This window comes from Corvus cornix, chromosome 4A (assembly GCF_000738735.6).
Source record: "Corvus cornix cornix isolate S_Up_H32 chromosome 4A, ASM73873v5, whole genome shotgun sequence".
NCBI classification, from domain to species: Eukaryota; Metazoa; Chordata; class Aves; order Passeriformes; family Corvidae; genus Corvus; species Corvus cornix.
Window position 1 is genome coordinate 12,056,966 of NC_047058.1, and position 27,491 is coordinate 12,084,456.

The window sequence follows — 27,491 nt, forward strand, 5'->3', positions numbered from 1 at the left end:
TTCAGTGGACCCCTTCTTCTACTCTTTACTGTGACAAAAAATCCCAGATCACTCTGAGGTAGGTACATTGAGTAGAAATTAGCCCCTTTTTCCAGCAATCAACTCTTAATAGGGTGTGATGGGCCTACCACTCCTCTCATGCTGCAGCAAGACACACATTACTTCATTTAATTCACTGTAGAGCTTAATTTCACATCAGTGTAAAGAGCTGATGGAACCCCTTTCACTGCCCTACTCCAACAGGTGCAGTTGATGGAGAGGAGATGGAAATCCAGCCCACCACTGCTGAGAGCTATCCAGGGACATCAGCCAGAAGAGTGTGAAGTCAGAAGTCACAGTTCTTGTAACTTCAGATTTTGAAAGAAACAGTGATAAATAATACTCTGCTATTGCTCAGATAAATGTAGACCGAGACTAATGTGCCCAATGTGGTTTTGTAATTCCAGGCAGACAACGTTTTTGATGAGCGATTTGTTTAAACCAAACTCCCTATTTTGAACACTCTCCTTCTGCAGGGAATACAGTGTCTCCATCCAGACTCCGGTTTTGTAAGAGAGTTCCATCTCTAGACATTTGCAAAGCATAAAATCAGGTTTAAAACTGGTGGTATTGCATGCACACAATGGAAACTGGGAGGAGTATCCAGCTTCAGCAGACTTTCTAACCAGGTCTGACACCAAGCTAACCCTGGACCTTCTTATGCTTCCCCACTGCAGTACCAAGGTTCCACACCTTGGGAATGCTTTGGTGTTCAGAACCCTGCATCAATTGTACCTGGTGTTTGTAAACCTGGGGCAGGGAAAGATAAAGTCTGGCTGAGGAGTATGCAAAATTGCACTTGAGATGAGGCCAAGCTGCAGTCCTGGAGCTGCTGGTGTTGTGCAACCTGGGTTCTGACCTTCATTTAAAGCCGTATCTTTGCATAAACCAGTCCTGCTCTGACAGTTTTGGGGTGTACCTTGCCTTAAGCTAATAAAGGCTTTTAGATAACATTTCTTAAAGACTTCAGTCAACACCATATCAGGGAGGATAAATAGAATTAAGAATAAATATTCTTAATTCAAAATGCAATCAGTTGATCTGCAAAGTAAAGCAAATTATACTTCTTGCCTGGGGATCTGCAGTATCCCTAAAAGGCAGAGAACTTTTACCAAAAGGAAATTTTTATACTAGTCAAGTAAGAATGGCCTGTGAAGAGGAGTCTGTGAAGCTTTTTCCTACAAGCATTTTCCCACTGTTTCCATTAAAAAGCATACTGTTAGTTCAACTTCAGTAAATACATTTACACTGATGATTCTGGAATACTGCCTGTAAGAACAATGTTAGATCAATATGGGTCACAACCTGTAATTTTATATGGTCACCTCTCACCAGTTTAAACAAATGACTGAGTGTGCTGAACTGTTCACTTTGCCTAGTTTGTGCATGTAGACCGTGGGAGAACATATTGCCCATCCCAAATACTGTCACTTTTATACAACAATACCATTAACACCTCAGAAAAACAATTAATGAATCATAGTTTTCCACTTCTTTGTTCTTTGAGGTCTTGGTTTCAGAGCAGTTAGATTGGACAGAGGGCAGGTACTCCTTGAGAACAATTATATTTACCCCAGAGCATATGAGATACTGCAGTTCCTGAACAGACTCAGGGCCCAAGGCTCGGACTACCATCCAGGCTCCACAATTCTACCTCTCCTTTCCATCAGCAGACAAAAAGTTCAGGCTTATGAGGCCACTTCTACTCCACAGTGCTGCTAAGAGCAGTCGATGCTACTGAAATCAGTGAAATCAGTCAATGTTAAATCAGCAATTTTTACTCGGGAGGAAATGTTACATTCCTTAGAAACATTTATCCTTGCTATGTCTATCATTTGGCAAAACATTTTTTTATTACTTAGTAAAAGGGGAACTTCTTGATCCCAAATAGGAACCCCTCCAAACACTGAGGCCAACAGGTATTCTTTACTTCCTCCCTGGTATAAATTCAAAAAACCAAGACAGTCCATGACACAGCCTCCAACACTGATGACACAAATAAGAACAGCATGGCTGCTCTAATTGCATGTGTGATGACTCTGCTCTGTTCTTGTACTGCATCCTTATGGCTTTCAAATTTACTGCCAACAGATCAGGTGCCTTGTTTGCTTAGACCTTTGGCTTGTGAATTCATTTCAGTTCTCTGTTTGCCAGATTCTGTATTTGGAAAGCTCTGCAACCACCCACTTTTACCAATGACAGGTCCATCCTTGTCATAATCTTCTACTGAGCCGCTTATTAATGATACCACAAATTACCAATGCTTCACTTAATACCATTACTCACTGTGCATGACAGCATTTTTTCATAGAATTGTCATATGATGGTCAATGGTCTCACCTTTGTTTTCACAAATGCATCAGTCTGTGCTTGGAATATCCACAAAGCTTTAGCTACTGTCAATTACACAGCAAAAAATGCCATTTCAGAAAAGCTTGTCTTTTAAGAACCTTTAGAAATATGTATTCAAATGTACCATGTTTTCATTTCTGCTTTCTTGGGGGAGGAGGCAAGAAAGGGGGTGACATTGCTTGGCTTTAATTGGAAATCAAATATATTCTGAGTATGGAACAAAGCAGCAAGAAGATCTTTTGTTATTAAACTAACAATTGTTTCTTTATCGCAGATCTATTATTATTCGGGAGGCCAGTCTTACTCCTATGGAGCATTTAAGAACAGGATAACAGCTTCAACAAGTCCAGGGAATGCATCAATAACAATCTCCAACATGCAGCCCTCAGACACTGGTTCCTACACCTGTGAAGTTTTCAGCCCTCAGGGTGATGCTGGACAGAGTCAAAAATCTGTGATTGTCAGTGTGCTGGGTAAGTGCCTTTCCTCTCTATTGCTGTATTGTTGTTCCCTTCCCGTGTTATGAAACACTGAATTCACAGCTCAAAATACATAGGGCCAGAGGGAATGACAGGCTGTGGTAAACAAGGCCCGTGATGCAGGGAGAAGCTCCCTGAGCCACTGCTGCAGAGTGTTTCCAAGAGCTTCGGAGGCAGGCAGAGCCTGGGTGCCCTCTAGCTTCCAGCTACAGCTGACCTGGTTCCACTCCACAGCTGCCTTTGCCTGAACTGCAGCCAAATCTCCTTCTCCCACCACTGGCCTTCAGAGTCACTCTGTGCTCTCAAAAAGTTACCTTATGTAAGCAGGTAAGAGGGTGGCTGGAATTACCCAACTTCACTCTATTTTTCATACTGGAAAACAAAGTGATAATAGTTTTGATTAAAATAAAACACCCTTTTAGCTGGGAGTGACAACTTCTCACTGAAACCAATACATGCAGCCCCAGCACAGTCCAAAACTTCGCTAATTTTACCTCATGTTGATCATGGTGACTTGTGTAAATCTAGGGAGAGGCAGCAGCACAACCCAAGCGTTCTGGCTCACATCAGCTCCCAAAAGCTCTAGAAACTTAGTACGTGTTGGCTGAAAGTAGTACAAAGTCTGTTTTGCATGGAAGAAAGCAATAGTTCAACCATGAACTGGCAGAACAGAAAGGATGAAAAGCAGTGGAATGAGATGTTTTATTTCCTAGTAAGAGTACTAGACATTGTACTAACAATGTCTAATAATTCCTTTTATCTTGAGAATTCATACCTGGTCAGAGTGACAAATCACAAACATATGGGAACATGATTACAGCCTCACTTGCCTACTTCTCAGGGATAAGAAAAAGATACATGTAAACTCATTCCCTGAAAAATCAAAGTACCACTGATAATTCTCATCTAAAATTTCCAAAATACATAGTAAATCTTGGAGCAGTTGAGTAAAAGACTGCACTTTTCACATGAAAACCAAGAGAAGTTTTTGGTTGGGCTGTGTTCATTGCTGGTAGTTTCCCTGACAGTGCTCTAAAGAACCACAAAAGCATATCTGTAGGCAGGAAACGAAAACCAATGGGTGTGAGTAAAGACAGAATCTTCCCTTTTGTGCAAAGTGAGGACATTATATAAAAACAGATTTATTTTTTACCAAAACTATAGCTGATTAATTTCCTTCACAACTGTAATAACTGAAAGAATTGGGCCTTGATCCTTTCCTTCTCTGTGGAAAAGCTCCTGCCATGTCTCTAAAGAAAATGATTCTGGTCTGTGGCAGAATGGCGTGTGGTGAATAGTGAGTGGCCCATCATAATGAAAATAATTGATAGTCTTTGTTTCAACGCCCCCCTAATAACAGTTAGTATGCAAATGGAAGATAATAAAACTGTATCCTAGGCCATGTACATATATTTAATATTACTCAATTTTTTTATGGAAGAGGCTTTGGTCAGTTCCATAAGCAACACTCTGCTCTTGGATGGAAATCTGTAGATGGGGTTCAATTCTTTGCTCAGAGCAGCACGGTACCAGAACTTGAGGCGAATGTTTGCAGCCCCGGGTACCCACATACGATGTGTCTGTTCTTATTTTACAGTCAAACCATCAAAACCTTTCTGCAAAGTAGAAGGAACACCTGAAAAAGGCCATCTAATCTACCTCCTATGCAACTGCGAAGAGGGGTTGCCTCGCCCCACCTACCGCTGGTACAAAGTCGATGAGAACACCCTCAAGCCTGTGACAGAACAATTCAGTATGTAACTACAGGACTACCGTACCATGTTCAAGATCCAAAATTCCAGCATTTCAAATGCTGTGTATCACATAGGCTAATTAAAATTTTTCCTCCTCTTCTAATGGTCAATGTCACAGAATCATATTTTTACTTACTCAAATCAACTGACAGCTGTCAAAAACACAGGACGCTTTTTCTATTTAATAAAAAAAAGTTGAAGTCCTGTCTATGCCTTTAAATTGTTAAAATAGGAGAAATATTTATGCCTTTGCATCTCTCTTCCCTTGAGATTTTGAATGAATTTAAGTTGAATCAATTTGTCATTCAAGTACTAGCACATCCTTCCCTCCCAAAAATTTTCTGTACCTGTTGCATGTTCATTTGTGGAGTTACACAGACAACCACAGTATCACGGTGGGTAAAACATCAGCCAGACTGATTGGCAGAGTAGGGGCTTCTAATACCCCCCCACAGAATCCACTGGAGCAATTTTAGAGGAAGGTAAATGTTTTATATTTAAAGAATATAAAAACCCACACAAATAAATCCATAATTGGTGAACCCTTTGTCTAATATCTGAATAGCTCTGTGTTACCCACTACAGAGAGCTGTTTGCCTCTACAGAATACAAACAGTAATGTGTACCTGCTCCCTGCTTGTCACAGATCCAAACTCTGGCATCCTTTACATTGGCAACCTCACCACCTTTGAAACTGGCTACTATCAGTGCGTAGCCAGCAACCTCCTGGGGAACAGCACCTGTGAGCTTGACCTAACAGCAAAACGTAAGTGGAATGCATCAAAGTAATCACATCTTTGATGGAGGATATCCACAGCTTGCAAGAAAATTCTCTAACAACTTTGAAGCTTAGATTTTTTTTTTTTTCCAAGTAAGAATAGAACAGGATTTGGAGAGCTCCAGAGTTTTCATCCAGGCATGCCCAGAATTTACACTGACCTAGAAAACTGATTTAACATCCCCACCTTAATTTGCTGCAAGGAGCAGGAGCTGGACCTGGTTTTGACTGCAGAGCCTTTACTGACAACAGATAGACATGGAGTTTTGAGCAATTTCTTCCAGCCAACAGTCCCACTGAGGTCTCACCACCCCAGAAATTACAACCATCACTGAAATGTGGTAGTACAAGGACTGGGGCACTGTAGATGTGACCACTAGCTGAAAGACAGAAATAAAGGCAACCTGGATTTCAGTACGTGTTTGCAGTGACTGAAAAGCAAAGGCTTTTACCTGTTGTCCGTGTTACAGCTCGGTGTTTCCCTTAGCCAGGCATGAACAGAGAGTTTGTTGGGATAGGGAGCTACCCAATGAGAAAGGAGGCAGCAAAGACCACACAAGGACAGAGCTCTCACTTTCCTAGAGAATCTTTGGCCATCGTCCTGGAAAGAGTTCTTTGAATCCAATCCTTTCTTTCTGCTAAAGGCTCCTGCACGAAATTTCTGTGGGATTTTGCTACTACTACTGTTAAAAAAGTCAAGTAATCTTTTTTTTTCTTTCCAGATTCAGATGGTGGTATTGTTGCTGGAGCATTGATTGGAGCAATTCTGGCAGCTGCTATAATTTGCATTATCGTCTGGGTCTTGACCAAGAAGGCAAAAAATAGGAAGTCACCAAATAATGCGATGCAGTAAGAATTTCTGTTTGCTTCATTTTAAGACAATTATTTCTGTAAAGCACTGCTGATAATCCAGAACTAAAGTAAAATGCGTAATACAAGTTTTGAGAAAACTTTCAGAGTGAACATCTGCTTTTGGGGGACTTTTTACCTGTTGCTCTTGTAACAGAAGTTGCCATTGCCCTCTTCCCTGTTTTAACACTTAGCAGTATCTAAAACAGTGAAACAAATATTTTTGAACAACACAAGCTAAAGTGTCAAGTTCTAAAATCAGCTCTTTATATTTAAAGTTAATGGGGTCTGTTAAAAGCAGGTGGAGGAAGTAAAAAAAGAAACAGCAGCTAAGGGTCACCTCAGCAAATTTACTGGGATGTAAACACAGAGGGCTCAGTTCAGTGGTACCTGAAATTACAGGACACAGACTTGGGATACTCAAGGAATCTCAAACTGCAGGAAACTGCAGGCTTTAGACAACAGAATGGAGCCCAGAATGACCATTTTGATCCTGCCCTGGAGATGTTTTTTTCTCTGTGATTTGGTTGCTCATTTTTCCCTTAAACTGCCAAATCTTCAGAATAGGGATAATCTCATGCACTATATAGACTGTATTTAGCCCCTTGATGTTAAATGCTAAATAACTACATGCAGTTGAGGCCAGAAAAAGATGTGACTTCCCTGTAGCACAGGTCTAAGGCTTCCTAACATGGAATTCTGCTAACCCAGACCAGTGATCAGTCATGCATGCATGATCTCTGCTTTCAATTGATGTAGCATTAACATCTAGTTTTGTACTTGGATCCTAATAAATCTTACCACATTGAACTAATCCACTAGCATCTGGTATTTTTTACCATGTGAAAGTGCTTCAATACTGGGAGTTGGTTTATTATGGTTTTGATAAAATAAATGGAATTAATACCTGTTACTAAAAATATTTTTCTAGATTTCTGTATTTTCTAAAAGACTAAATATATTTTATAATACTTTTCTAGATTTCAGTCTTTTCATAATTCTTTTCTGACTGAACTCTATTTTTTATGCACTTCAATGGGACACCAGATCTGCATGGAATTTCCCAGAAAGCTCACACCAAGCAGTGAGTTTTGCTATCCCTCCTCAGACACTGTTTGCCAGTGCTCAGTTTCCCATTCCACTTCCCTGGCAAAGCATTTAAACATACTAAAATCCATTTTATTCTAATGGGATCACTTAAACCAGCGATGCAGATGTCTTACTAGCTAATATGCTGTCACTCTTTCTGTCTCAGCACCAGTGGTGCTGTAACCTTTTCACACAATCTTGGAACAGTTGTAATAACAGGGGGGTTACTGTTCAGATAGCAAATACAAAGATTCATTCTTTTGAAAGACTCTAGTGTACATGGGATTTCAACATGCGAGATCACAATCCTAATCCTGTCTTCCTGCAGAGAAATGGTTCAGAAACAATCCAATGCAGACTATGCTCAGGTACCCAACGAAGAAAACATTCCTGCAACCACAGTTCCATCAAGCAATGCAACAAATGAATATCCAAGTGTTGATGAAACAGCAGCTCCTGCAACACCTGAAAACGATGAGAAGCAAGAAGCAGAAAAAGAAGAAATAGCCTAGAGTTTATTTAATGGAGTTTTCTTCGTCACCTTTGGACCCCTTTATACAAAAATTGTTGTCATTGAATTAACATAGAAGCATGACTAAAACTTAAACAGGCATTTGTATTGTGAGCCACTGGGGTGGATTGAAAAAGGTCTATTACACAGGCACTCTGTGGATAGCAGAAGATTTGGCCTTTAAAGTTAACCAAATTTCTTTCATTATCTAGTTATACTGTACAAAAATTTAAGTATAAAAAGAATATCATCTAGATTTATCCAACCCATTTTGCAAAACTAATTAGGAAATGGGCTAAAGCATTTGTCAAAGTAAGAGCTTTCCAGTCAACCACCAGTAATGCTATGTGTCCACACAGTTCAGAACCATAGCAGCCTTCTCCAGAAATAGTGATGGCCAGCCTGCTTCCTGAGCACCAAGAACAATAATCATGGCCAGTACATTGCAGTGTTTAAAGGAACTGATTTTGCACATCAGAAGTAAAAAGAAGTTACATTAATGTCATCAGAATGCTGAAACAGATGTTAAGACCTGAGCCAATGAAATCTTGGGTGTCTGAATTCCACTTAAGCTTAAAAAAAAAAAAATCCCAGAAACTTACCCTGTTGCTGCCTGACATGGAATACATTGTGTTAACAGTGAGCTTCTTGGCTCAAAGTTCCCAAGGGCATCAGCATTCCAGAGTTGTGTGTTTCAGCAGTTCTGGTTTTCAGTTTAATGGAACTGGCATTTGGGTGCCCAGTTCAGATACAAATGACTGTTCCACACAACAGGAGCTGGAGATCTAAATCCTTTGCAAGGCTTGTTCCAATAGGCTCACACAGCATCACATTCCTCATGACACACAGATACAGCTGCTTTCAAAACTTAGGAGTAATAGTGCCTTCTATACAGTTCGGATTGCTTCCTCTGCCTGAGATGATTTAAATCTATTTCCAGGCTAGTCCTACCCACTGACCAACAGACTCATGCTACTTTTCTTCTGGTCTCTCATCCCAGTGTAACCATCTATCTTCTATAGGCGAAAGCATCAAGAGGGACGGTAAGTGGTGCAAAGCACACTGACAGCCAGCAATCAAGTGATGAGCACCCTCTTGGAAGGAGAAAGGGAATTGAACCGCACACACACACCTGGGTCACTAGACACCCCTTCTCTCTGGGCCTCATTTCTAAAGTTACACAAACTCAGTTTTTCAAAAAGGCAAAGATACTACATTCAGAAGAGCTCAAGGACCACAGGGCTCAGGCAAGTACAGACCCACAGGCTCTGCAGCTCCACACTGAACTGCCTGAGGCAGGTCCTCGCTGGCACAGGCAGACACTGCTTTCAGTCTCATGCACTGCAGGAAAACATATCTGGCTCAGGGATCTGGAGGTTTTTGGCACTTCAGTCTTTCACAGGATCTAATATTCATAAATCCTTTGGTGACTGCTCCTAGACTATAAACATTAGTTATATGCAATATTTAAGATTTCTGGGCTAAAATTTTCAGGTTCAGTTCCTACAGCTGTAAGTATGTTTACCAAGATAGTGAGCTCAAAAGAAAAGAAAAAAAAAAGATAAAAGGAAAAAGAAAAAAGAAAAATATATGGCAACATTTAAGGATGCAAGGCATGAGATCCTAGTTAAGATTTATTTTGGATCTTCAAGAATAACTGTATTAATTGCCCTTTCCTGGCAGTTTTCTGGCTTCCAAATATTTTTCTTTGATAGGTGTGTCCTAGTGTTTAGCTTCATTCCAGAGTAACAGAGCATTTATAGTGTTCTTCTAACACTATTTTAGCTAAAAACTATTTGTGCCAGACTGTGAGGGTAAAACCCTTGCTAATACCAACACTGCCATGTTGCACCAGTGGATCCCCAGACTCCTCTCTCCCCAAAATATCCAGGGTAAATCTCAAATCAGGATCTACACAGAAGTCTCCTTGATCAGGCAGCTCTTATTAACTCTTGTGGCAATTATGCCAGGCCAAATTCTTAAGTCACATCCTTCAATCCAGGTTGAGCAGCTTACTGAAAATGTCTTATATTGACAGCCAAGTTGTGTAAACCTGCAGGATGATGACATTAAACACACTCAGAAACAGCAAGGGAACAGTCAGTACTACCTGCTGCTCTTTGGGTGCTATTTCTTACTGAAGGTGTTTCCTGATGATAAAATTCAAATCAATTACTGGTCCAAAGGAGCCCCCGGCTTGGCTGACAGCAGCAATAATTTAAAATAATTTATCTGACATTCCTAAGCATTCTTCTACTCTTGCCCTTCATGGGAAAACATAGATGTCTTCATGTCACTGCTAGAGCTGTATTAGCTCTTCTAAAGCCATCTCCTGCATGTACATGTTCTGGTCACATTTTTCTTATTGCTATACCTTTCCACATCTCTGCAACAGCACTATCGTGATTGAAGAGGGGACTCTATTATGTGGTCATATTTCTTTTAATCTTTCCTTCATCTCACCTCCACACATTTTTCTGCTGGCATTTCCTTACATAACTTGCTACAGCAAGATAGGAACATGTTCTGGGGAAGTTGTCAGTATCTTCTATTAGATTGTAGGGTCTTCCTAGAACACCACAGGTTTTATATTTGTTCAAAAAGTAGAAATTGCTCGTTACGTTAATGTTTTTATATAGAGAAAGGAACAACTGACCATGTTCTTGACTAATGATTCCTCTCATACTTCTAACCACCAGTGAGTAATAGATGCTAGTAAAAAGGCAAAATTAGAAGCAAAACAGGCTGCTGGGAGTGAGGAGGTAAGGCAAATAACATGTATTTGGGGTTTCTTACCATAGTGAGGTGTTTTCTGTAAGCCTTCTGGCAGATGTTTGTTCTCATTACAGAGTCTCTAAAGTTTATTAAAAATTATGGGGCACCATTCCTAGCTTCCCACTGATACTCTTGGCAAAGCACAAGTCAAATTAAGTATTGATCCACAGTGTGTAGCTCTAAAACCCTGCAGAGTTATGCAGGATTCAGAAACATTTTTCAGAATTTGCTTTAGATGTTCCAACAGTCTTTGCTGCATGGCCAATTTATCTTCCCCTAAGAAGCAGGGATCATTAATACAGATACCTGTTACTAAGCCAACATTCAAGCCACCATCTCCTAAGGAAGCAGATGTACAAAGCTACAGAGCTGTGGCAGGGTTTTTTTGCTACACAAAGATCAAGAATGAACACAGAACTCAGCTTCAGCTGCTCTCAAATCAAACTTTTAGCAGTGCCTGTGCAATATATAAGAAACATTTACTCAATCAGGTTCCTCCTTCAATCAAGGTCTGCATGGCCGGAGTTTACTGTACAGGCAAGTTATCCCTTCTGCTCTTAATGAGTCCCCTCAGTGAAATTTAACCTGCATTTTGTGATTTAAGATGCATTTAAAGTCCTGGGTGAAGGTATTTGGTTGTAAGTTTCTGTCTTGCTTATCAAAATTAATTGCATTACCTTAATCCCAGCAAGTCAAACTGTGGAAACTGCCAGCTTGCATTTCACCCTTTCCTGGAGGCTGAAGATCAAACATGTTGCATTTCCATACTGTGTAACAGATGGCAGGTTTTCATCTCGCTTGCTGTTCACACCCCAAACATACAAGCTATTTAGAAAATACTGGTTTTCTTACATGTAAGTTTAATAAAGTTTTATAATACCAAAGACTGTTGTTTAGGAAAGTTCTTTATTTCACAGAATTCCATCCTTTGTTCAAGGGGAAATCTACCCACTGGTGTCAAAAATTATCTTACCAACATCAGGACAGGAGGTCACTTTTCAGACTCTGCCTCGTTAGCTCTGCCTTATAATAACTTAATATCAGGATTTGCTCTGAGTAAATAAAGATTAAACCAGGCTTCTGTTATAAAATGAGATGGTAAACTGCAAGTGTCAGTGATGCTTATGGGAGTCAAAGAGAGCAAAAAAGGAACCTACAAAAGGAATCAAAGAGAGCAAAAAAAGGAGCCTACAAAAGGAGCAAGAGGAAAAAATATTAAAGTGGAAGTACATCCCAGAGGAGTATCCAGAGCCATCCATTATAAAACAGTGTATTTGCAGAGGTAACCCTGAAACTGTGCCTACATTCTGCAAGCAGTCCAGTGCACTTGATCAAATACATGTATTAAAAGACTCAGAGAAAAACAGGATAACAATCAGTAACAACAAAAAAGCTTTAAACACTCAGATCTCACTTAATACACCAAGAATAGCAGAAATGGATACAATTATCTAAGTCACTGAGCAAACTGCATTCTACAAAGAGAAATACAGTGTAGTTTAGAATCACCTGAAGAAAGGCAATCAGTACCCAAAAAACACAAACAAAACCCCACACACAAATCACAAAGGCTATGGGAAAAAACAAAGACTCTAGAAGAAAATAAAAACTGTCTTTAAATGGTTAAAACATTTTTGGTCCTGTTTCTTGAAAGAAATAATTCTAAACTGGGAACTGATATAGAAGGAATATCACATTATACACATCACACTGTAAACTGAAAGAAAACTGCAAGATATTGAAAAATACTTTAAAATCAGTGAACTATTTAATTAACAGGAAGTACAAAGAGTTGTTTTGGCACTGCACTTAAAGAACAGCTTCAATAAAAACATTTCATTACCATGCTGATACCATACATGACATCCTAGTTGAGCTACCAAAATACGAAGTTTTCAGTCTTAAATAGAAGTGCAACAGGAGAGAGGCTCAAGTGGGAAGCCCCCTCTAGCCTTCCACCATTCTTTTAAGGATGGCTCCCAGGCCACCCTTGGCCACTTTCAGTGGGGTCAGCTCTTCTTTATTCTCAATGTGAATACTTGCACCGTGAGACACCAGCAGCTTTGCCTCCTCCACTCTCTCTTCGTCGCAGGCTAAATGACTGCAGTGAGAACAAGAAACCCAGAGCCACTGTTAAACTGCCCAAGCTTATAAAGAGCAATAATTATGCCATGTCAAAATGACAGCGTGAATGTTGGGGGGAGATACATCTGAGAACAACAAATCCACAAGCAGCCAACTACCTAGACAGATTCCAAAGCTTGCTGTCCAGTCCCTCTGCTGTCATTAAGCAACTCAAGAACATTCCTCCTGCTGCTCTCCTTGCAATGTTAAGACAGTTCTTTGGGTTAGCATTTGGCTCTGCAGTCAGCAAAGCTAAAGAGAACAATAATCCATGGTGAGAATGGAAAATGGCAATCTCTATTAAATTGAAAGTGATAAATAAATTGTCTGATGCTAAAAAATAATCTGAAGTAATGTGTTACTGCAAATGCAGCAAATGCTTGTTTCCATTGGGCACAGTGTCCTAGGAAAAACTGTGCATTCCAGGGCCACACTGGGGTTTATGCACAGCTAAAACATACTGCTTGATCTTATTCACAGCAAAATCTGGATTCCACTGTGGTTTTGCCACCAAGTTCAAAGCAGCTGTAACCCTTACAGATTCATATTGATCTCTAAGGTAACAATAAACACTGGGCTGCAACTTCTTTTCCTTAGAGAGGTGAAGAAAAGCTTCTAAAATGAGTTCTTGCTTGGCAGGACAGAGTAGACCAGCCTGCAAGACCAGTTTCCTCTGACTCTGATGTCATGTGCTCACTTTCTACCTTCTAGCAGCAATCAATGTATTCCAGATTATTACAAAAGGTGTTCTACACTCTTTTAAGTAGATGCAGTAACACAAATTAAAGTATGCATGTACAGACACACTGAGGCAAAATTCTAAGTGTGACTTTCTGAAATACTTTTTAATTGCACAGGGATGCGAAGCAAGTATTTTGAGGCAATGAAAAATTAAAAAAAAAAGACATTGAAGTAATGGGAGTTTCATTTCACAGAGATTATGGTATATTGAGCAAAATAAAAAATTACTTACAGAGGAGTATTCCCTTCAGAGTCCCGTATATCCACAGTTGCATTGTGCTGCACAAGGATCTGTACCATTTTTAGGTTTCCTTTGGCTGCTGCTCTGTGTAACGGGGTGGATTCAAAATGATCTGTTGCATCTGGATCTGCTCCGTTCTCCAAAAGCATGATTGCAATCTGAGTACGTAGAAAGAGAAAGGAGCAGGGGAGGAAGATGTGGAGTTAATATATCTAAATCCTTCTTCTAAGAGCACCACCAGCTCCTGTAGCTTAGGTAAACATACCTCCTGCTTATTTTTGGAGGCTGCATAATGCAGAGGTGTGCAGCCATTCTGATTGACAGCATTTACATGAGCACCCTTAGCAATGAGGGCTTTCACAATTTCATCACGGCCTGCTGAAGCAGCAATGTGCAAGGGAGTCCAACCAGCCTACAGAGGTAAGAAGAAATCCACATTATTCAAGCCATGAGTTTCAGGGAGAAAAACATGACAATGCATAACCCAGATAGACTTGACTACTCACACTGCATATATTCTTACCAGTGTAAAGCTAAACATTATGGATTTTCACTAGAGACAAGGCTCATGTCTTCTTACACGCCAGCATTCAGTACCTGACAAAAGCTGACAGTTAAATGACAGAAATCACTTCTGCTATGCAGTTATGCATGGTATCTTTGCAGAACACTTTGTCCCTGCAGAATTTACACTAGTGCCTTTTTAAGAACAAACAGGAGTAGTAGAAAAAGGTATTAAAAAGTTTCTGCAACCTTTTCTATATCCTACTCTCTAAACCAATGAGACATTTCCTTCTCTATGGATGACATTTAGGATGCTTTGTAATCGACACAAATATTTCAACTCTTCTTCTAGAGCAGGAGCAGGCCATCTCCTTTCCAACTGTGAATTCACTCAACCTGCCCCTCCTTTATTAATGCCTTTCGCAATACGAGGAATCTTCAGGGTGCCTCATGATTCGGCACAACATATTTGAGAGATCACACCGAGATAAAGGCAATATGAAAACCCCAACAACCACTGAAACACCCCTGGTTTTGCAACTTCCTTCATAAGAACAGTTATCCTAAAATTCCTGGACAATAAGCAGGAATCAAGTCTCCTCCTCACGCCTATTTCCACACGAACTGTGAAATACTTCACCCTGCCTTCCCAGCGCACATAGAGCAGCCTGGGCTTCTCCAAGTGTCAGATACCGCGCCGGGCGCACCAGCCGCCGGGAGGAGGGGGAAGAGCACGGAAGGGAGGAAGGGAGGAAGGGAGGAAGGGAGGAAGGGAGGAAGGGAGGAAGGGAGGAAGGGAGGAAGGGAGGAAGGGAGGAAGGGAGGAGGCTCCGGGAGCTGCCCCCGGCCGCTGTCAGGGCCCCTCTGCAGCTGCAGCCATGACAGCAAGGGGCCGCAGCACCGTCTGCGCAGCCGGACCGCCCCGCACAGCGGCCCGCAGCTCCCTCAGCCGCACCGTACGGCCGCGGCACTCACATCGTCCTTATCGTTCACGGGCACGCCGAGCCCGAGCAGGAGGTCTGCGACGTCCGTGTGTCCCGCCGAGCAGGCCCAGTGCAGCGCGGTGCGGTGATCCTGCGGGAAGGAAGCGGTGAGCGGGGCGAGGACGGGGAGCGGCTGGCTCCCGCGGGGAGCCGCCCCCAGGCCGCCCGGGGCCGCAGCCGGCTGACCTGGTCGGCCCGCGTGGCCTGGGCCCTGTCGCGGAGCAGCAGCGCCCGCAGCTCCTCGAGGCGCCCCGCGAACGCCAGGTTACACACGGCCACGTCCGACACCGAGCCCTCCATGCTGCCCCGCGCACCCCCGCCCGCGGGACGGCCAAGCCCGCGCCGCGCCAATCAGGAGGGCGCCGGGACCCAGTCCAACCAATCGCGCCTCCCCGCCTGCTCCCCTCGCCCCTCGGGCCGCGGGGGCTGCTGGGGCTTGTAGTCCCGCAGCCGAACGGGCGGCGCGCTGCCGGTGGGCGGCGGGACTGCAGCTCCCAGGGCGCCCCGCGGCGCGGCCGTGTTGTGCCTCCGTGTCGGGGCGAGGAGGAGGAGGATGGTGACAGCGGGAGGATGGAGGCCGGTGAGGGGCGCGGGGCGCGGGCACGGCCGGCGGGGCGGCGCTGAGGGGCCAGGCTGGTGCTCCGGGGCTCCAGCCGGGCCGCCGGCGGCGGGAGGCGCCCGCGGGCTGAGGGGAGGCGGGGCGGCGCGGTGCGATCCGCCCTGAGGGGTCGCCCGGCGCGGGGGGTCCCGCGGCCTCTCCTGGGGCCGGGGCTGGGGGCTCGGGCGGGGGCCCGGGCGCGGGGAGGCTCGGGCGGGGCGCGGGGCGGCCTGAGCCGGGGGCCGGAGCCGGGTCTGCCAGCCCGGCCCCGGGAGGCGCCGCAGCTCGGGGGGGAGCGCTCTGCAGGAGCGCCGGGAAGGGGAAGGAGACCCCGGGAAGGGAAAAGAGACCCTGGCGGTGCCTCCTCGGGTGGTCCCAGGTGGCGTACGGCAGCGGGGGCGAGAGAGGCGGCCGCGAAGGAGGCGCAGGTGTCTCCGGCTGGATTTCGGGGGTCGCGAGTGTCTTAAGTCTTTGGACCCAAAAATAGGTAATTTGCCTTCCAAGTGCAGTAAGTGACGGCTTTTCTGATGGAGAAGGCAGAGCACAGTGCGAGAAGCTGTTTTGCCGAGCTGCCAGCCCTAGAGCAGTCTGTCGTGGTGTTTAACCACTGCCTGCGGGGAAGGTGAATGTCGGGGCTCGGCACTGCCGGCCCCGGTGCTCCAGGAGGGTGGTGTAGCTTCCTTTTGATTGCTGGAATGTATATATTTTTAAAATGGAATTTTTTAAATATATATGTTTACCTGCTGATTATTCACTCTTTGTACTGGATATATGTGCACTCACTTGAAAAGTAGGATAAATTGTTTGCTTTCACTTTTAACTTCTGATTTCATAGCATATAGTCCTTAAGATTGTTGTCTAAAATTATTTTACATGAATTTTTACACTTGAAGGGTTGTTTCACTCTTCCAAAAAGCACCATTTTAATGATCTGGAAAATGGTTGGACTGTCTTCTTTTAGTAGTATTATCTTTTGTTATTTTTCACTAAATAGATGTGGTATTGAATAATAACATTAATCTATTTAACACATCTATTTTTTTTGCTGAAGTGTTTCAAATCTCCAGTTGGGAAAGTAAAGCCAAGCCTTGCTAACACTTTTCACATGCTTCCCATTAAGCACGAGGCTGTAATCACTCTGATTTGTAGTTTTTGTACATTTCAGAACAAGCCGTGGTGCCTAAATTTTTTTTTCCTTTCCTCATTATCTTGAATCAAATCTCATCCTTGCTGCAGTCACCCTGAACTTCTGTCACTGGCTTCAGTGAGACTGCTTATAATCAAGGTGTTATTCCTGGTGTTCTCTCAACACTCACTGAGGATCTAAATAAAAACCAAGGCATTGGATATTTCAGTGTCAGAACAGCTTTTAAGGGAGAAAATTAAAAGCAGCTGGCAGCACTCCTTAGAAGCCCCAAAGGCTGCAAAGACTTGCTACAACTAGTTCAGTCTGAGAGCTCCAAGTTGTACATAAAAGAACAAGGGGATAAAATGGAGTCTGAATTTTGTGTATTCCTGTTCAGTTTTATCTAGGTATGAAAACCAGATCACTATTTTGTCAGACTACTTAGAAGAATTTCCAGAAACTGATGAGCCAGTGTGGATTTTAGGAAGGCAACACCACCTGAACACAGGTATCTTGAGAATTAAATTATCTGTAATAGCTGTAGAATATTCATAGATTCACATCAGCTGCCTCAGAAATAAATAAATAACTTCTGGGAAATGTTCAGCATTACTAATGTCATTTTTCAAATAACAATAATAAGTTAGTCTATGGCACATACTGTGTTTTGGTGAAAATAAATACATGACCTAAAAGCTAGAGCAGAGCAATGTGTTTATATAAAAATAAGATTTCAGAAATGAGTTTTTCTCCCTGGGGAGAAGACAGGGGCATCCTCCTGTGTTACCTGTCAAAGGCAGTGGCCACCAATGCAGGCACGGTGTTCAGGACAGCCGAGGGTGCTGCATGCAGCCTTGATCAGCTGGAGAATCCTTTGGAAAAGCCAGCCAGTCTGAGCCACAGCTAAGGGAAAATGCAGCGAATAGGATTCTTAACCATTCTTCAGAGCCTTTGGAGAATTCTGTAAGTGCATGTGTTTAAACAAACAAAAAAAACCCCAGAGAGATTTAATTAAATTTAACCTTATTATTAACCTTTTCCTAAAATTACTTTCTGTTGGGTTTGGAGGTAATGTATAATTCCATGTTGGTTTGCACGTAGAAATTCTTAACCTGCTTTACCAGTTCTTTCCTTAGGATATAGTTCTCCAGAGTTGTTTCATTCAGGCTGGACATAGTCATTCCAAACACCTTGTAAAACTTCACTGGCTAATAATTATTTTATCCTTAATAAGTTAACTTTAATTAGCAGACTGCAAAAGCTCTCTGTGTTTCAACTGCTAAAAATGTTTTAAATTTTAAGGGTCTTGTATGTAAAAGCTAACAGGAGCCTTCCATGCACTATATATTCACTATACAGGGATAATTTGAATTTTTCAGTTTTAAAAGTCCGTTTTAATAATTTCTTTCCTCTTAAAATTATTCCAGACAAATCTAAGTTATTGTTGGATATAAGTGCTCGTCTCTGGTTTACATATAGAAGAAAGTTTTCACCTATTGGTGAGTATGCAGCATTCCAGCTGCCTGGTTATGAATTAGCAGGATTAGTGATGGTGTTGGGGACTAAAAAGTTACTTTTATGGTATTAGAACATTTTGAGCATAATTTTAACTGTTTATGCAAACAAAAGATTAAAGCTGTTAAAATCAGTGCTTGCTGGTACCTGTATATAATCAGGTCCTCATGTTTGTGGGGCAAGCAGTGAAGTGACACCAGCGCTGTGGAGAGGAAGGAGCTTGCTCAGTGCCTTTGATCAGTAACAGTTGTTCGAGGTGTAACTGAGGCTCTCCCGGGGGCTGGGCTCTGTGTAGAGCCCGTGCTGACTGTGGGCAACTCTGTTCCCAGGAGGCACCGGCCCCTCGTCTGACGCAGGCTGGGGATGCATGCTGAGGTGTGGGCAGATGATGCTGGCCCAGGCACTGATCTGCAGACATTTAGGAAGAGGTGAGTACTGTTGCTGAGGCAACTTTTGTGTTATTTGGAGACTGTTTATTTAGCTCCATAAAAGCATAAAACCTGAAGTTATTAATGAAACTTTCTGTGATGCCCTGATAAAGTTACTAGTGAACTGTTCTTGTCTGATGGGGTAAAATCATGTCAGCCTTAAGCAGAGAAACAAAAACAGAGGAAGGACAAACAGGGAATCCCACTGTTGTTATTTTATAAATCTTTTTGAGGAATACCCAAGTTGAAGCCAAGGGAAAACTTGCCACCATGGGTCTGACTTCTTCCCCTCTTCTCATTCCATAGCCACCAAAATGCTGGCTCAAGGTGATGGTGCGAGTAGTGACAGCGTGATATTCACCACACAAAAGTACTTCACAAACCACTCACCCATCATCAGCCTGAGTCCAAACCCTGCAGCAGACCCCACTAGTGCCTGCTCTTAATCCTATACTAACACCCCATATCCCAGGGTCAGGGGTGAGTGTCATAGGTCTGCTCTGTGTGTCACTCTTCTGTCAGTTACCTTACTGTGGTTGGGTCTGTGATCCTTATGCTCTTTTGTCATGGTTTCTATGGCAGCATGATTTGTGGATTTACCACTTTAATAACAGAATCCACAGAAGGATTTATCCATTTGAATAACTGAATCTGCAGAACAGTAGTGCAAAGATTTAACTGAAAGAGTAGGCAAACAAACATATTACCTGAGAAAAACTACAACTTGAACTTGCAGTATGGGTCTGAATAGCATCAGCCCTGTGTATGTGCTTCTCTGTTAGTAAATGTGAGGTAACTACCTCATGTTAGAAGCAGGAACTCACATGGAAAAGCCATGGTTTGGATTTTTCTGTGGGAGAGGGCCGGCATTGTGTTTGGACTTTGCTTTATGAATCTTATTGTCCTACAAATGCTTGCAAATCTAACAAAGTCTAAACAGAACAGATAGTTTTAACCAATCTTAGAAGCTCACATAGAGCAATAGCTACCAATTGTCAGCAGTGATCACTCAGGATATATTTGCAGTTGGCATTGTTATTTTAGTTTCCCAGTTTTCACAAGATAGCATGTGATGATAAAGGACAGCTTGATAATAAATGACAAGGTGTGACTTCTAGGATCTCTAAATAAAATGTAAATATTAGAGATGGATTGCCTCTTAACATCTCATTGATGGCTTCTGCATTCTAGAAATTTGATCAGTGTGATGAAAACATTATTTTTTAATCTGTATAATTTTTTTTCCTGGAAGATTGGCAATGGGAAAAACACAAAAAACAACCAGAAGAATATCATAGAATCTTACGGTGCTTTCTAGATAGAAAAGACTGCTGTTATTCTATCCACCAAATGGGTAAGAACACACAACTTCTTTTTGTCCACTGAAATTCCAATGGTGTTGCAACTTTCTCATTTGAAATAAGTTAATTAAAAATTTTGAAAAGGTGATTATGAAGACAATGTATACATTTATATATAAATTAAAATGCATGCAGATGGGTACAAAGTATAATAATTCAGAAATGTTATTCACTAAGACCAAAATAAATCTGTATGCTAGAATCTAGCTCTTGATAAAGTGTGCAAGTTTTGGGTAGCAGAGTTGATAGTATTAAAATAGACAGTCATAAAGCTTACTGCTGTAATTTGTAAGTAAGGACATATTTGTAATTCTCATTACAGTTTAGGAACTTTTTGTAAGGGAACTAGCAGTCAGTAAGTTTTGAAAAGAGCATAGATTGAAAACATAATTGTTGTTAAATACAGCTTGCACTTGCTCTAGAATGTTTGTCAAAATATTCGTGGGCCATGCTATTTGACATAGACTGTGACCAGCCTCTCTGTGATCTTTTCCTGTGTGTGTTTTCCCTTACAAAAACAGCGCAGATGGGTGTTGGAGAGGGGAAATCCATTGGAGAATGGTTTGGACCAAATACAGTTGCTCAAGTACTGAAGTAAGTCGTGGCAGTGGCTCCCTCAGAACGTGCTCCCGGGGCCGCTGAGCTCGGAGACCGCACAGCGCTGCCCGAGGGTGCTGGAGAAAACATGGAAGCTCCTCCTAGTCTGGAAGCCACACTAGAGATGACTTTGCTGAGGGAGGTGCCAGATGTCAGGAGGCCGGACTGCAGGTCCTGGGCGCCATTTGCTGCAGCCCTGGGACAGACACATTCTGGAGTGGGAAAGGAGCTAAAGGATGTCCTGGCCTCCAGCTCCTTTCCCTTATGAATTCTTAATGGCTCACATACCAGTTTTTTGGGCTTATTTTAGACAACCAACAGCACCTGCGCAGCCTAAGAGCTCCCTTCCCCAGAATTTTGGATGTCACACAAGTGGACAGAAACCTGTGTGCTATAATGCCCCCCTCCTAACTTTTGGGTGCCAAAATCTTGAGCTGCTCTGGCTTTTAACAACCTGAAATAGTTTCACTGAGTTTAGTGGAACTTCTTGAGCACAAAATAATGTGAAAAACTGGCTTAGGAATTTTTTCCTTCTCTACATGATGTCAGGCACCATGGGCAGAATCCCACAGCAGAGGTTGTTAATTGTAATAAAAAGTAATAAACATAATTATGTGGTTGAGCTGTTACTATCCCTGCATTTGGCAAAAGGACAAGACAGTTTTCACATATTATAGTGTGTGTGTTTTTCCTGGAACCACTCATTATTATTTTTTTCTAAATACTTTAAATACTAAAAGTTATCTTTTTATTACACGGAGACTTAAAAAAAGCCCAGCAAATTTTTTTTCCAAATAAATGATTCTTTTTACTCAAGAACCATTTAACTGTCATGTGTTAAAAGCTACCCTTGTGGTCCTAATAAGCTTTTATTAATTATTGCCTTTATGTTTTCCAGGAAGCTTGCTTTATTTGATGAATGGAATTCATTAGCAGTTTATGTATCTATGGACAATACAGTGGTCATCGAAGACATCAGTAAGTGAAACAGGAGTTTTTGCAGGACTGCTTTAGTGTCTCAGCAGATACTAAAGAGTAGCTCAAGCTCGTAGCAAATTTGTTTGGAGAAACTACTTCTGGGAGCATTAGGGTAGTGGTTGGATTTGATGACCTTAAAGGTCTTTTCCAGCCTAAATGATTTGATGGTTCTGTGATTATTTCTTTGGTGACAGTTTTTGATTTGACTCCACTCTCCTGAATATAGCTAAATATAAGCAAAATCTTGGGACTGTCCATAGTTGTTCCCAGGGTAAGAAAAGGAATAAAGGAAATGGATACTCAGGTTTGGGGTTCCCAAAACTAAAGTTAGCACAGAACAGTGAGGCATTTTTGGTGACCAACTTACATACCATGTGGATGAGAAGGTGGAGTTTGGTCTGTGCTACCTTAACTCCCACTTCAGCAATGGAATGAAGTTGCAGTATGTAAAAATACAGAGAATTGCTTGTAATACAGAGTTTGCCAGAGATCTGTTTTTGTCAGGCAAAAGGGAAACGAGGGTCAAATCCTTCAGAAATACGTGGCCCATTTTTAGTTGTAAGGGTGGGTTTACAAGTGGTATTTAGCCACAGCCTGGTTCTACTTTAGTCCCTACTTCTGCTTATTTTGTGTCTACATCACTGGAAGTGAAGAGTTCCCTGAAGAATTTGTAACGCTTCATCTCTGCTGTATTATCTCCCAGGGAAAGCTTGACAGCATTAATACTGCAAAACAGTAAATACAACTTCAGTCTTAAACATGCATACCCTCATTTTTTTCATGTCTCACTAATATGCCAGCACATACTCTGACTGCCAGAATTACTTCTACTAAATAGTCAGTATTTCCAAGCCCTGCTCCTTTTGTCTTAAAACTGGAGCTCTGTAAAACTGTCTGGAAAAGTAATTTAATTCATGATTGAGAGGAAGATCTGCTCTGTATTCCTCTGTGCATTCACTGATGTCTGTTTTCGTTCCCCTAGAGAAGATGTGCTGGTCCCCTGCCCAGAGCAGCGGCGTTGCCCACAGCAGTGCACATTTGCACAGAAGTGCTCTTGGCCAAAACAAGAACACAGCAGGATTGTGCCCAGGCTGGAAGCCCCTCTTGCTCATTATCCCTCTCCGGCTAGGGATTAATCACATCAATCCAGTGTATATTGATGCGTTTAAAGTAAGGGATTCTTCAGTGACTTGTTTATGTATGTGAAATAAGTTCAGGTATCTGTTATATCAATAAACAAATCAATTTAATTTTTCTCTCTTTGGACTCCTAGGAATGCTTTAAGATGCCACAGTCTTTGGGAGCATTAGGAGGGAAACCCAATAATGCCTATTATTTTATAGGATTTTTAGGTAAGGAAGAAAGAAACTTACTCCAAATATTCATATGACTGAAAGAGGAAGGATTTTCTTTGGGAAGGGGAAATAGTAAGCATTTCAAGCATGAGAATGGAGAAGAAGAAACATACCTCAGACACTTCAGAACAGTGTGAGACTATCCTTACTGGAACAGAAAAGCAGCAGCAAAGCTTGACGTAAAAATATGGAATGATAGAAGCAAGAACAAGACACTAAGAAAAGTTGATAGCATTCAACAAGTGTCAGATGTCACTGCTGCTTAAATAATGAATTTTTTCTCATCATTAACACTTTCTAGTGAAGAGTGTCTTGTTTTATTCTTTTGCTTCCTCGCTGTCTTAAATTATTGTCTCATATTTTTCAATTTCTTATCAAAGCTTCTATGTCTTCCTTTATTAATTAATGGAATAGTTGATCCTAGATTCAGACTTTCATATTTCACCCGGGTTTGATCTGTAACTTCTTAGATATTTTGTTCTTTCTTCTGTAAAACTTGAGCTGTTTTAGTCAGACTTATTTGTTCCAATTTCTGGGTGAATGCCTAATGGGATTACAGATTGCATTTGTGGTCATCCTGTATCTTTCATCTGAGGAATGTTAGGGATTACAACAGCTGAGATTTTTCAAAAATGTACTGGACTTCACATAGATGAAGAAGAGTATGTGACAAAGGTAAAACAAACCATCCAAAAAACCCACTCTAAAAGGTAATAGTGGAAAATTATACTGAATGCTGTGTGGGATACTGTTGTGCCTGGAACTGGAACTGCTTTCCCGTTCTCTTAAAGACTCCCTAGCTAGAGAGTTGAGATATGGACTGTGCTAATAATCCAATTTGTGTTATACAAGTCTGGATGGAGTAAGTTTATTAATGCCTCTTGCTTATTACCACCATATGGATTTTACCTCTCCAGGCAATGAGCTGATCTACTTGGACCCTCACACCACTCAGAGTTTTGTAGATTCAGAAGAAAATGGCACAGTCGATGATGAGAGCTTCCACTGCCAGCAAGCCCCACACAGAATGAAGATCATGAATTTGGACCCTTCAGTAGCTTTAGTAGGTTTTAGACAGTAACAAATGTGTGTACTTTATTCAAAGCAATACCTCTGTGTATTGTTAAGGGCAGCAACATGTTTTCTTGATCACAGTCAAGATCACAGGGCACTCTTCTGCAATCTAAAATTCAACACATAGTAGTTTATCTATTAACTGCACAGGATACATGAATTTTAGCTCAAGCAGGGAACCAGCTGCTTGTATCCTGGGGAGCCAATTAAGTTTCTTTCCTGGGCAACATGGACCGTTTCCAAGAAGTAGTTTGAAAGTTGAAGCAAGGATCTGCATCAGGTTTCCTTATTTTATTCCATCACTATCACCTATGCATGGTTGGTCTGGAGAAGATACCTGAGCTTGTTTTATTTAATTTACAAATCTTCAAGTGGAATTACTTGTAGAAGTCATCCAGTATAGGTCACAAGAATACTGTGGTAGTTGAAGGAATTCAATCGGATCTCATGCCAGTGTCCTTTGGTTGGGTTATGGGTGATTGTCACTTGGGACATAACTCATACATACATAGCACAGCAACCTTTGCTCACTGACATATTGTATTTAGTTATTACTATGTGTGTTCTTTCCTTAGGGCTTCTTTTGCAAAGAAGAATGTGATTTTGATAACTGGTGTAGTCTTGTACAAAAGGTAATACTACTGTCTTTTTTTGCTCTGTATGAAATGATGGCTACTGTTCTTTGTTAATGGAAATTCCCAGCCTGCAAATCAAATGATCCCCAGTGAAGGTGGCACTAATGATCAGGGAGAGCTGACACTGCTGATGGAGCTTGTTCAGCATTTTGCAGCCCTGAGCCCTGGAGAACAAGTACATAACACCTGCTTCCTGAGTTTGTCTTTTTTTAGCAGTACTGCAGTAGTGGCTCATACCTAAGTCATTTACTGAGAAACACAGCAAGCAGTTGGAATATTAAGCAACAGGAATGCGAATATGAAATACCACTAACTAAAAGGCATTTATTTTTAAAAACGGCTACAGAAAGCAGTCTGTAAATAACCGAAGTAGAAGATATGATGTTGCTCACCTGACAGGAGTGAAATTTGGCTTCAATAATAACTTGTTTCTCCTGATCAAAACCTGTCTTCAAAAATCTGTTGGATTTCTTTGAGTAGATAAGTCTGTCTTTTATTTCCATTGAACACAGAGAGGTCCATGTAAGTAATTTACTTTTAAAAGGCAGAAATATGTTCTTGGTATCTTTTTGCTCCATGTAAACAAAATTATAGATGTATGGCTATCAAAGCTCATTATAATCCACTGATAACTTGTAGGAGAGTTTAAGAGATCCATCTTCCAGGTGTGTTTTCAAGTAGGAAAATACTAGAGATGTGTGAAGCAGTGATTCATGGTGGCAGGTACCTGAAATAACAGGAACTTACAGCCTTTGATAGATACACAGTATTAGAAATGTTTTTAATTAAGCAGGCAGTTTTTTGTTTTGTATTCTGTCCTCAGGAGATTCTAAAGCAACAGAGCCTGCGGATGTTTGAGCTGGTCCAGAAGCACCCACCACACTGGCCTCCTTTCATACCTCCGACCAAGCCAGAAGTGACAACCACAGGAGCAGGTGTGGTACCACTGACAGCGCTGCTGGGCAGCAGCGTGGGGCTCCTCAGCCAGCAGGAGCACCACCACAGCTGGAATAACTGGGCTTTCCTGAGGATCAAGCGATCACTGCCTGATTAAGTGCCGTATTCCTATGGAATGTCAGTTATCCAAACATTCTTAAATCTTAGAAAATATTTCAAAGGCAGCATTTCCGAAGGGGTTGAGGGTTTTTTTTAGTAAAGAAAATCAGGTATGTCTTTACATTCTAAATTATTTATTTTTCAGAACTCATTGAATCTACTGACAAGCTATTTGAATTGGAAGAAGAATTTGAAATCTTGAGTGTATGAAGGAAACTGTGGTGACCCTTCTGAGTATTGAACATATTGCTAATACTATTGCATTGACTTAAATTACACAGCCATGTTAGCCCCGAAGTGCCTGAAATCATGGATAACAGAGCACAAACACCTGGTAGCATCCAAAACTCCAACGGGGACAGTTCCTTCTGTCAAAGAGCTTCCCCAGATGGAAAGGCGGTGAAAGATTTTATTATGAGACCCTGAAAAAGAACCTCTTTTTAATGTATGTCTTTCTTGAAGACAAATGGACCTCTGAGGCAAAAGCAAGTCTGTCACTGGGCTGTATGTTTGGAGAAAGGGATAACACAAAATGGGTATTTCTTGCTCTCATATAATGCAATAGTTTAGTTCTTAAAACAAAACAGTCTTCAGTTAAGGAGGATGTTTACTTCTGTTCCCTCCCATGGGCTGCATCATAGAAAAAATGCATTGTCTTGTTTAAAAGATCGACTGGATCAGGAGAAAATTGTTTCCTTGTTAAATATTTTAACATGTATTGGAGCAACCACACTTTATTACAAAAATGTTTCTGTGAAAGGAACTATGTCTAACGTATACGTTTTGCAATAGCCTTCCTGTTTCTGGGAGACCTCAAGAGGAACAGGAGCCTCAAATAGTTGATATAGATCACAACCACTGTTATATATTTCACCTTGACCTTAAAGTTCAATCATTAAAACTTAGGCTGACTTTTCTTTTGGAGCTAAAGTGAGTCAAAGGTGGTTTAACTGTACCTTATTTATTTTAAAAAAGATTTACACAAGTATCTCTGTTACTGCACTTTATCCGTGCATCTAATAAATTTCTTAAGCTTTTCATAGGTTGTATGCTGCTATATTTTGTTAATTTGTGTGAACTAAATATAAGCCAGGTTATCTTAAAACTTAATATATAGGCATATGCAAATTACTTAATTGTTGGGTTTTGACTTGTTGCCTTTTGAAATCTGTTTTGGTAAAAGTGCCTTAATTCTCCAGGTTTATCAGAAGAGCCAGTGCAGTTTTGTTTCTTAGACAGAGTATCTCTCTAGCAGCTATAAGAAAACCAGCTCAGAATAAAGGAAAAGATCTTTTACTTCATTCTGCAGTTCCTTTTTACTATCAGACAGTCCCCATTCTGATCATTTTGTCACGATAGTGTAATGGACGTGAATCGCACACTTTCATCTTCAGCAATAAATGACAACATCGAGAAATCCTGAATGCTGTCTGCTCTCACTTGCACTTCTTGATCAGGGCCAGCATGATTTCCAAGAAAATAGTCATGACCTGGTCACAGTTCATCTTGTTTGCCTTCAGTGTTTATTAGCCATGGTTTGGAAACTCTA

The 27,491-nt window shown here is 41.5% G+C and overlaps 3 protein-coding genes across 5 annotated transcripts in view; 2 read left to right on the forward strand and 1 right to left on the reverse strand.

Annotated features, from left to right (window-relative positions):
• The window catches only part of VSIG1 (V-set and immunoglobulin domain containing 1), a 34,760-nt gene extending 26,906 nt beyond the window's left edge, over nucleotides 1-7,854 (forward strand). The window contains exons 4-8 of the mRNA XM_039572233.1: nucleotides 2,666-2,864; nucleotides 4,468-4,623; nucleotides 5,271-5,390; nucleotides 6,125-6,251; nucleotides 7,669-7,854. Coding sequence (XP_039428167.1) covers nucleotides 2,666-2,864; nucleotides 4,468-4,623; nucleotides 5,271-5,390; nucleotides 6,125-6,251; nucleotides 7,669-7,852 — 786 coding nt within the window. The 3' untranslated portion in view covers nucleotides 7,853-7,854. The remainder of the gene's footprint in view (nucleotides 1-2,665; nucleotides 2,865-4,467; nucleotides 4,624-5,270; nucleotides 5,391-6,124; nucleotides 6,252-7,668) is intronic.
• Nucleotides 7,855-11,513: 3,659 nt separating this feature from the next.
• On the reverse strand, nucleotides 11,514-15,557 carry PSMD10 (proteasome 26S subunit, non-ATPase 10). Of its 2 annotated transcripts, none has more exons than XM_039572265.1 (5): nucleotides 15,406-15,556; nucleotides 15,212-15,310; nucleotides 13,998-14,144; nucleotides 13,724-13,890; nucleotides 11,514-12,727 (listed from the first exon to the last, which is right to left on the reverse strand). In XM_039572265.1, the coding sequence occupies exons 1-5, from the start codon at nucleotides 15,517-15,519 to the stop codon at nucleotides 12,574-12,576; spliced, it is 681 nt and encodes a 226-aa protein (XP_039428199.1). In that variant the 5' UTR covers nucleotides 15,520-15,556; the 3' UTR covers nucleotides 11,514-12,573. The 2 variants fall into 2 exon arrangements, with proteins under 2 accessions (XP_039428199.1, XP_039428200.1); XM_039572266.1 differs by lacking the exon at nucleotides 11,514-12,727 and adding an exon at nucleotides 12,739-13,002 and having other exon boundaries at nucleotides 15,406-15,557.
• A 148-nt stretch (nucleotides 15,558-15,705) lies between these two features.
• On the forward strand, nucleotides 15,706-27,243 carry ATG4A (autophagy related 4A cysteine peptidase). 2 transcript variants are annotated; one of them, XM_039571986.1, is made up of 13 exons: nucleotides 15,706-15,799; nucleotides 17,341-17,451; nucleotides 18,371-18,442; nucleotides 18,788-18,886; nucleotides 20,139-20,240; nucleotides 20,769-20,841; nucleotides 21,743-21,822; nucleotides 22,805-22,992; nucleotides 23,096-23,174; nucleotides 24,095-24,240; nucleotides 24,827-24,883; nucleotides 25,710-25,821; nucleotides 26,088-27,243. In XM_039571986.1, exons 1-13 carry the CDS (start codon nucleotides 15,790-15,792, stop codon nucleotides 26,150-26,152), a joined length of 1,194 nt encoding a protein of 397 aa, XP_039427920.1. In that variant the 5' UTR covers nucleotides 15,706-15,789; the 3' UTR covers nucleotides 26,153-27,243. The 2 variants fall into 2 exon arrangements, with proteins under 2 accessions (XP_039427920.1, XP_019146376.1); XM_019290831.2 differs by lacking the exon at nucleotides 15,706-15,799 and adding an exon at nucleotides 16,106-16,304.
• Nucleotides 27,244-27,491: the final 248 nt, after the last annotated feature.

Coding starts and splice junctions, on each gene's coding strand:
- PSMD10 (XM_039572265.1), bottom strand. CDS start 15,519: ATGGAGGGCTCGGTGTCGGACGTGGCCGTGTGTAACCTGGCGTTCGCG. Junction 15,311..15,405: donor AGGCCACGCGGGCCGACCAG/GTCAGCCGGCTG, acceptor TCCTTCCCGCAG/GATCACCGCACCGCGCTGCA. Junction 14,145..15,211: donor CCGTGAACGATAAGGACGAT/GTGAGTGCCGCG, acceptor TTACCTCTGTAG/GCTGGTTGGACTCCCTTGCA.
- ATG4A (XM_039571986.1), top strand. Junction 24,884..25,709: donor GGTGTAGTCTTGTACAAAAG/GTAATACTACTG, acceptor TTCTGTCCTCAG/GAGATTCTAAAGCAACAGAG. Junction 25,822..26,087: donor AGTGACAACCACAGGAGCAG/GTGTGGTACCAC, acceptor TTTATTTTTCAG/AACTCATTGAATCTACTGAC.